At 40.3% G+C, this 10,157-nt stretch overlaps 1 protein-coding gene across 1 annotated transcript in view; it reads right to left on the reverse strand.

Annotated features, from left to right (window-relative positions):
• The window catches only part of SNX3 (sorting nexin 3), a 38,513-nt gene extending 28,474 nt beyond the window's left edge, over nt 1–10,039 (reverse strand). The window contains exon 1 of the mRNA XM_049900505.1: nt 9,785–10,039. Coding sequence (XP_049756462.1) covers nt 9,785–9,946 — 162 coding nt within the window. The 5' untranslated portion in view covers nt 9,947–10,039. The remainder of the gene's footprint in view (nt 1–9,784) is intronic.
• Between the last annotated feature and the right edge of the window lie 118 nt (nt 10,040–10,157).

Below are 10,157 nucleotides of genomic sequence, written 5' to 3' on the forward strand. Positions count from 1 at the left end.
TTCCCTTACCAGCTCACAATTGTAGAGGTGGCAATATTCAAATTTATGGCTAGTCCATAAATTTGATTTTATCAATAGTTCATAAATTTTATTATATCAAAGATTCTCCCTTGGTTAAGTCTCCTTCCATATATTTATCCTTCCTCTTCTCCTTTATTCATCTACCTCTTCAGTTACTTATCTTCTAAAAAGGGTGGAAATCTGACAACTTGTAGAATGAAAGCAGAGGATGAGCAAGTCTATAGCTTCTTACTTTCTTATGCAGTGAATCTGTATTAACAGCATTAGACGCAAACCCAGTTTGAAAACTAGAGCTGAAGCAAAAGTGATACTAGACAGTATCTTCCCCAGCTTTGTCCAAAAGAACTTTCTGCAATGACAGAAACATTTTATAACCCGTGCTGTATTTATTATACGATAGACCCACTAACTAAATGTGCCTATTGAGCATTTGATGTGTGGCTACAACAACTGAGTAACTAAAATTTCAATTTTATTTCATATTCATTAACTTCCATTTAAACAGGCACATGTAGCTAATGGCTACTGTATTAGTCTGGGTAGTTCCAGACAAAGGCAGATCAAAGAACATATTCTTTCCAAATAATCCACTGAAGAGCTACATTCAGGTGGCCTACTTTAACCAACAAAGCTTTTCTTAAATAACTTTATGAATGTTTTATCAGATTCTAATTATAATCCCTCCTCTACATTGCTCCATTAGCTCTGACGTTCTTGAGTTTTCTTCGTATAGAAGCTCTGGGCTCAGTACATATTTGATACCTATTTTTAATATATTGCACAATCTTTTCTTACATCAGATTTTTAAAATCTATCCTACCACAAATGGATGCAGATGTTTCGAAAACAGATTATTCTTGTTCATTTTAAATGACCGCCTGAAGTTACAGTGCAGTTTTCCCAAAATGAAGGGAAAAAAAAAAAAATCACATGACATCTGAAAAAAACTGTGCAGTCATACATTTACTACCTGGAATGTTTAAATATATTCTGGACTTTGAGACCAAGAATCACAAGTTGCAAAAGTCAAAGTGCTTTTCTAATGTGGGCAACAGAATGGAAGATACTATTAGTTAAAAGACCTTACTTGGACTTATGAAGATTCAAAGGCCTAACGATAGGTATGAAACCTCTTTTAAGTTAAATTTTAATCAAGAGTCAACACCCTTAAGTATTCATCACCTAGTAATCATTATTTTACACTTGTCTAGTCTCAGAAACGATGCCTGATGGCACTGTGGTTAAGAGCTCAGGCTGCTAACTAAAAAGTTGGCAGTTCAAATCTACCAGCTGCTCCTTGCAAGTCCTATGGGGTAGTTCTACTCTGTCCTATAAGGTTGCTATGAGTCGGAATCAACTTGGCCGCAATGGGTTTGGCTTGGTAATCTCAGAAATCCACCACCTCTCTGTCAGTTTGTCATACTGTGGTGGCTTGCAAGTTGCTAGGATGCTGGAAGGTTTGCCATCAATATATCAATTACCATCGGGGTCATCCATGGTGGACAGGATTCAGCAGAGCTTCCAGAATAAAATAGGTTAGGAAGAAACCTATTTTAGCAAGCTACTTCAGAAAATTAGCCAATGAAAACCTTATGAATCCCAACAGAATACTGTCTGATACAATGCTGGAAGATGAACCTACAGGCTGGAAAACACTACATAACAGCCACAATAATGGACTCAAATACACCAACGATCATGAAGATGGTGCAGGATCAGGCGACATTTCATTGCGTTATACATACGGTCACCTTAAGGTCAGAAATTAGCCTTCTCTCATACAAAGACACTAGATTACAACAAGGATAAACAACTGTAGTAAAGAATATGCAATTCTTTCCCTTATATTGAGGTAACTTTAAAAAATGCTTTGGTCACTTAGCATTGTTAACTTGACTTATACTTAGGCAAAGTAACTTAGTTTTCTCTTTAGTTTGGAAAAATAACCCCCTACTGCCTATTGGTTTAAGACTGGCTATTTTCAGTACTTCTAATCCCACCTCAACTTCAAAGTATAACCCTTTCAAATATAACATGCCTTCATGAGATTCTCCTTTCTCTACCTATCAAAATCTATTCTCGAGAAGGGATCAAAACTCATTCACAATTAAGAAGCCAAAAATAATTAGAAGTCAATTGTATTTCTTGCAAATCAAATGACTCTTACTTTAAAATTTAAGACATCCACAAAAAGCAGAAAGCACTAAGAGAAATGACCTGTGTCATGAAAGCCATACTCTAGAAGGGCCTAGAAGGGCTAATCCCAATCACTTGTTTGCTACTTGTGGCAAAGCCTATTAGATGCCCAGAGTGTGTTCCCTTCTTCACATGGTTTCTAAGCTTGACCAAATTTCCCACTTTCATATGTAGCTACATGCAACCACGGGACAGGAATAGAAATGATACAGACAACTTCTGGATTGTGTCCTTCCAGGGCAGAAATATGTCTTCACCTTGTGGATATTATGTAAACTCATAGGCTAGTATGCGGATATGATGTAAACTCATAGTCAAGCCACCATACCAGCCCTAGACTGCTTCTAAGGCTTCTCTATGTGAAAACGAACAAACAACAAAAAACCTCTTTGGTCTTGAGGTCTTTGTGAAAACAGTTCAAAATGTACCCTAAATGATACCACCTTTCTGGCAATCTAGAGCCTACATAAAACTTTCTATGTCTAAACTCCTAGGTTCTAGGTCAAATATTTCTTGGAAGATGTAGAACTTTGGCTGAAAACTTTAAGTCTTTTAACTAAGGGATCAAATCAGTAAACAGCAGTATAAAGATTATAGTATTGCAAATGGAAAAACCAATCCTCAACTTTACATGGAATGGCAAGAGGCCCCGAATAGCTAAAGCAAAGTTGAAAGAAAAGAACAAAGTAGGAGGACTCATACTTCCTATTTTAAAACATAGTATACAGCTACAGTAATCCAAACAGCCTGGTATTGGTATAACAACAAAGACCAATGGGACAGAATTGGGAATACAGAAATAAACTCACGTTATCTACCGTCGATTGATTTTTGACAAGGATGCTAAGTCCACTTGATGGGGAAAGAAGACTCTCTTCAATAAATAGCACTGGAAAAGGTGGATTTCCACATGTGAAAAATGAAACAGGATCCGTACCTCACAACGTACACAAAAACAAATTCAAAATGGATTAAAAACCTAAATGTGAAAACTAAAACCGTAAAATTCTTAGAAGAACAAGCAGGGGCAATGATGTTGGGCCTAGCGTTTAACAATGAACTATCTAATATAATAACAAAAGCACAAACAGCAAGACAAAATAAATAGATGGAAAGTCATAAAAATTAAAAATTTTATTCATCAAAAGACTTTACCAAAAAAGTGAAAAGACAAGCTACCAACTTGGAGAATATCTTGGGAAACCACATATCTGATAATACCCTCATAACCAAAATATATACAAAACTTTGACAAACTTAATAACAAAAAGACAACCCAATCATAAAATGGGCAAAGGACCTAAATAGACATTTCCCCAAAGCGGACATTCAGATGGCCACCAAACACATGAAAAGACACTCTGTGTCATTAGTTATCAGAAAGATGCAAATCAAAACCACAATGAGATACCAGTTCACTCCCACTAGAATGATAAAGGAAACCCTGGTGGCGTAGTGGTTAAGTGCTATGACTGCTAACCTAAAGGTCAGCAGTTCGAATCCACCAGGTGCTCCCTGGAAACTCCATGGGGGCAGTTCTATTCTGTCTTACAGGGTCGCTATGAGTTGGAATCAACTTGATAGCAACAGGATGATCAAACCCTGATGTCTTAGTGGTTAAGGGTTATGGCTGTTAACCAAAAGGTCTGCAGTTTGAATCCACTAGGCGCTCCTTGGAAACCCCAATGGGGCAGTTCCACTCTGTCCTATAGGGCTGCGATGAGTTGAAATCGACTCGATGGCAATGGGTTTTTTTTGGGTTTAGGATGACTAAGATAAAATAAATAAATAAATAACAGAAAATAATAAATGTTGATGAGGATGTGGGGAAATTGGAACTCTTATCCTTTGCTGGTGGAGCTACTGTGTCACCACGATTAAGAGCTCAGCTGCTAACCAAACGGTCAGCAGTTTGAATCCACCAGCTGCTCCTTGGAAACCCTATGGCGCAGCTCCCCTATGTCTTATAGGATTGCTATGAGTTGGAATCGACTTGAAAGTAATGGGTTTCTGTTTTTTTTTTATCTATTTTTTTTATCTACATAAATATATACATAGAGCCCTGGTGGCACAATGGCTATGCTCTGGCCTGCTAAGTGAAAGGCTGGTGGTTTGAACCCATCAGCCACTCCACAAGAGAAAGATTTGACAGTCTGCTTCCGTAAAGATTACAGCCTTGGAAGCCCCAAGGGGCAGTTTTACTGTCCTACAGGGTCGGTAAGACTTGGAATCTGCTCAATGGCAACAAGCACATATGTATACATATGAAAGGATCTAGCACAATGCCTTGTACGTAATAGGTGCTAAAGTGACAGATCCCTTCACTTTTCAGCTTTAACGAGCACACACAAAAAAGTTTGACTTTTATAAGTATCACTAGCCAATTGTAATATTTTTTTCTTCAGGCTACCTCATCACAGCACATAATTTACCAGTAAGGTCTTTTCAGCTATTTATTTTTCCTGGGTGTAGCCTATCTACTGTAGGTCTCAAGGGTGCAAACACTGGGCTTTGCTTCAGAAAGTTCAGGCACTTGAGACTAGGCTGTAGATAACAAAGGTTTTAATGTACTGTTTTTAATTAATTAAGCTGCAACTGTGGATCAGTTCTGGACCAGGACCTAAACCAAACCAAACTCACTGCCATGGAGTCAATTCCGACTCATAGAGGCCCTACAGGACTGAGCAGAACTGCCCAACAGGATTTTCAAGGAGCAGCTGGTGGATTCGAACTGCTGACCTTTTGTTAAGCAGCCAAGCTTTTAGCCACTGTGCCACCAGGGCCCCAAGACAGAATAGAGTCCCTCAATAATCCAAAAAACAGGGCTACTTTTTAATTGCCACTGCCACCTCCCCTCCCCTCTTAAGGGATGGGCTAGGTAAGAACAGAATCTTCACTGCCAGCAACATGCCTATCTGTGATGGAGATGCTGGCATCAGAGGTGGACATTAGGACATCTCATGGCCAACTCATACAGCTAGAGATTCTGCAGATGCCGTGTGGCATCAAAATGCCTTGATTCTTTAAATTATTCTGGCACTACAGGCTTATAAATCCTAAATATAGGCCTAAAATTTAAGTTATTTCTCAGTTTACAATTCTGACACTAATGACTACCAACTTAAGGTGAAAGTACCAATCTAAAGAAAAACCACCTATACAGGTTCAGAATGGCAAACACATCAAGATGCTGCTTTTACTGAGCATTTTCCTTGCCAAAAATTTTATCAGTCAACTTTACCATTAAGCTTCAAGTTTTAATATGTCTCAACTGCAAAAGGCTCTTTCGTTAAGTACTAAACAAGATGGCTTCTTTTTATACCACACTTGCCTCAATGAAGGCATACTTCCATGCCCAGTGGTTTCTTTTTTAAGATCTTATTGTGGTTTGGGTGAAAGTTTACAGAGCAAATTAGTTTCCCATTCAACAATCTATACACATTTTGTCTCCTGACATTAGCTGCAATCCCCTCAATGTGACAGCATTCTACCCCCTTCCTCCTGTGGTTCCCCGTTTCCATTTGCCCATCTTTCCTGCCTTCTGAACTTTGTTTTTGGGCAAATCCTGCTCTTTTGGTCTGTTCTGAGAAACACGTTCCTCATGCGTGTTACTGTTCACTTCATAGGCCTGTCTATTGTTTGGCTGAAAGGTAATCTCCGGGATTGGATTCTGTTCCAGGTTTGAAGGGTGTCTAAGGAGCCTTCATGGTGCAGCGGTTAAGAGCTTGTCTGCTAACCAAAAGGTCGGCAGTTCAAAACCATCAGTTGATTCTTGGAAACCCTATGGGACAGTTCTACTCTGTCCTAGAGAGTCGCTACGAGTCCAAATCAACTCGATAGCAACTGATTTCGTTTGGTTTAAGGGCCATAGTCTCAGAGATTCTGCCAGTCTCTATTAGACCAGTAAGCCTGGTCTTTTTTTATGAATTTTGTTCTACATCTTTCTCCCCCAAATAGTTTTCTTGACACGGATATCTAACAATTTTAGCAACTCAACTGCATATTAACACACTGAAAATGTAGTTATCACTGACTTTTAATTTAGAAGACAGCTATATTTAGAAAGAGTTAACCTTTGCCTGCTTATTATGTGCCAGTCCCTGTGCTAAAGAAATTTATGTACATTACCTCATTAAGTCCTAGGAGATAGGTATTATTCTTAGCATGCCTATTTTATGGAGGAGAAATGGTGCTCAGAGAGATTTTGTACCTTACCTTGCTAATAAATGATAAATCTATTATTTGAACCCAGAGCTATCTCAGAGCTCAAGGAAGACTCTTAACTTCACTCCTGTTTGAAAGAATTGTATATGTACAATAGTAGATCTTAATTTAAAACCCTCAGGAAATTAAAGTTACATTATAGCACAAACTTCATAAGCAGTGACTAAATTACCTTTTCAACTTTCTCTTTAATATGCCAAAATAATTCTACACCCTGAGCTTTCCTAAACCTTTAATCATGTATGGTGCTCTGTGCTGTACCTACCCATTAGAACGATTTTTAAAAACATTAACACTGTGCCAATTATTTTCAAAAGCCCAGAGATACTAATCAAGTGATCGTAATAGTCTTAAACACTATCCTCAAACTGAAAGATAAATGGAGAGTGGGAAACTTGCATTCTAAAGTGCCACAATCCAGATAAAATTACTCTGCGAAATAGAGTAATTTCAATCAGATCCTGTAAAATTGAACATTTTTCTCAAGACCAGAATTACAGAGGAAATATAAGATAGTTTAAGAGCCTAAATTCTGGAACATAAAAGAGTTTTCCACAAGGCAAATTCAAAAGCAAAGGGCAGGCAGCAGGGGTTAGGGAGAGCAGAGAGAATTTAGAAAAACAGGAATAAATAAAATTACAAAATGATTAACCTATCCATCTTAATGGCTATTCTACCTTAAGACAAGCCTGCAATTACTTTCAAAAATCACATACTGCTTAAATAAGGTCTGGTAGCGCAGTGGTTAAGAGCTCGGCAGCAAACCAAAAGGTTGGCAACTCAAATTCACCAGCCACTCCTTAGAAACCCTATGGGGCTGGTCTACTCTGTCCTATAGGGTCACTATGAATCGAAATCAACTTGACAGCCAGTGTTTGGTTTTGGTTTTTAATGTCTTACTACATGGTGTCCTGAGTTTTAAGTTAACATGTTATATACCAAGAGAAACCCCAATGGCATCTTTTGAGCCTTAGAAACTTAATTACATTTTCTTAGTGGTTCTTTGCATTTATGACTGTAACAGCCATTAATACAAAACAAACTGTTTCATATAAAAATACAAACCAGTGTAGGTGTATATAATTTGTTAATTCCCTTACTCATTATTCATTATTAATATGGATTATTGTCTTTCAAATGCAGCGATCATACCACACCCACTGCTGTCGAGTCAATTCCAACTCATAGTGACCTTAAAGAGTGGAACTGCCCCATTTGGTTTCCAAGGCTGTAATCTTTACAGAAGCAGACTGCCACATCTTTCTCCAGTGGAGAAGCTGGTGGGATCGAACAGCTGACCTTTCAGTCAGCAGCACAGTGCTAAACCACTAAGCCACCAGGGCTTCTGATCATTCCATAAACAATTTAAGTGTCACATCAACTGTTTGGTAATAAGGTATACCAAAAACCAAACCTACTACCATCGAGTCGATTCCAAATCCTAGCGACCCTACAGGACAGAGTAGAACTGCTCCATAGAGTTTCCAAGGAGCGCCTGGCGGATTTGAGCTCCTGACCTCTTGGTCAGCAGCCGTAGCACTTAACCAGTACGCTATCAGGGTTTCCAATAAGGTATAAGGTTTATAAAAATATAATTATAGTGTTGTTGTTAGGTGCTGTCGAGTCAATTTCAACTCACAGAGACCCCATGTGGCAGAGTAGAACCGCCCATAGTGTTTTCTAGGCTGAAATCTTTACAGGAGCCAATCGCCAGGTCTTTCCTCCCAAGGAGCCACTGGTGAGTTTGAACTGTCAACCTTTTGGTTAGCAGCTGTGTGTTTAACCATTCTGCCACCCGGGCTCCTTTAAATTATCATACCACAGTTAATTTAATATAATGCACTCAGCAAGATAAACACAAAGTTATTAAATGAAGGAAGTGTAGGCAGGAGATTCCAATTCAATTCTGTGGCAGGAAGTACCAGCTATGGAAGTTTAGAAACAGGAATACCAAGTTCTGTTTTAACACAAGAAAAAAAAAAACCCCCATTGGTGAATAAAGGCAAAAGAGGAAGTTCTTTGTAGTGACAATCTGCTATGTATTTATGACAATTAAAAACCATTTCAAAAGTTTAAAAAACAAAAGAAAACAAACAAAAAAAATCCTCACTTTTTCACTAGGCTTTTGTGGGGGTGTACTTCCTAGGTATACTAAGGCCTGGCTTTTGCAGTTTCACTAAAACCAGACTGTTGATCACTCATATTTTACACACCCACAGGGAGGTAAGGGTGGCACGTAACATTGAACAGTTAGTTTCATAACTTAAAGTTTTTCTTTTTTTACCTTTAGTAAGAGAAACTCACAAAAAGGAATTCCTTTTAAAAACCGCCTAGTTAATGAAAAACCATTTAAATGGTAACAGTAACCAGTTATGTAAATTTTGGTTACTCTAAAACCAAAATCATCGTATGATTAATAATATGCTGTTGTCTTTAACAGCTGGATTAAGTTCTATGTAATTAATTTTTAAAGATATTTCCATACATGGGGAAGTTCTCTAATTCTGAACTACAGTGAAAGTGAAGCACTATTCTCAATTACCATCTTTCAAATAGTATGAATTATTGCCAACAAATACGAGTTATGAAATTATAAGTGTGTGTTTCTACTTCAGCTGATTCTTTCATTCAGTGAAGTGCAAATCTTGAAATTAGAGCACAAGATCCCCAAATGAGTAGGTTTTCCTTAATGCAGTTGTAGTTCTGTATTGTGAGGCAGGCCACATTCCCCACCTCAGCCTCTAGCATGTCGGTGGTCCAGAATGCTAAGGTCAAGCCCAGCAGCGCGACCATTTCCAATTAGCATTCCCGCCTGCCTCAGCCCTAGAAAATTTGCCAGGCTTGTTTTTTTCATTATGATCTGTTCACAAGAGTGTACAACTAAGGTAGTTTGGTGATTCTGGAAGGGCCTGGCGCAATCAACTTGGCTTGACTACCTTTGGAAAGAGTCTCCAGGAACGGAAAAATGGGAAGGCTTCAACTCTGAGCAAATCGCCTTTTTCACTCACAGCTCACACCCCGATGAAGCGCTGTGCTTCTCGAAAGATCTACCTCCTTCCCACCCAAATGTCATTCCCAGATCAGCTGTTTTACAGGCAAGCGGCGCTCAATTCACGCCCTCTTCTCCGAGCACCTTCGCCAAGTGCCAGCGCTGGGATCACCACGCAGACCCCACATAAACCTACACGACGTGGGGCCCTGGACCAAGACCCCGGCCCGCAGAAAGCCGGCGGGCTCCAGGCCTGGGCGGCGTGGCATCCTAGGGGTATCCGCTTCTGGGTCGGTTGAGGGCGATCAGGGCCGGCGAGAGGGGGCTTTCGGGAGAGGAGAAAGACGGCCTCACCTTGACCCTGATTTCGTAGGTGGTGAAGCGGCCCCGGCCGACCCCCACCGTCTGCGGGTTGCTCACATCGATCTCGAGGAAGTTGCTGGGCGGCCCGTAGGCGTCATTCAGGTTCTGCGGCTTGGTGATCAGACGCCGGGTGTCCGCCACCGTCTCCGCCATTTCGTTGTTGCAGCCGCCGCCGCGGGCTCCCTCCGCCCCCTCCGCCTTCCACCGACGCCGCCGCTGCCGCCCGCCGCGGAGACACCGGGCTCGCGCGCAGCGGTCGTGAAGCGAACGAGCACGTAGGGCGGGCGTTCAACCCGCGCGCACAGCTCCACCCCGTACCCCTCCGGCTTCCGCCTCTTCTGTTCAGGGGAGAAACAGCTGACTG

The sequence above is a fragment of the Elephas maximus genome, chromosome 1 (assembly GCF_024166365.1).
Source record: "Elephas maximus indicus isolate mEleMax1 chromosome 1, mEleMax1 primary haplotype, whole genome shotgun sequence".
NCBI classification, from domain to species: domain Eukaryota; kingdom Metazoa; phylum Chordata; class Mammalia; order Proboscidea; family Elephantidae; genus Elephas; species Elephas maximus.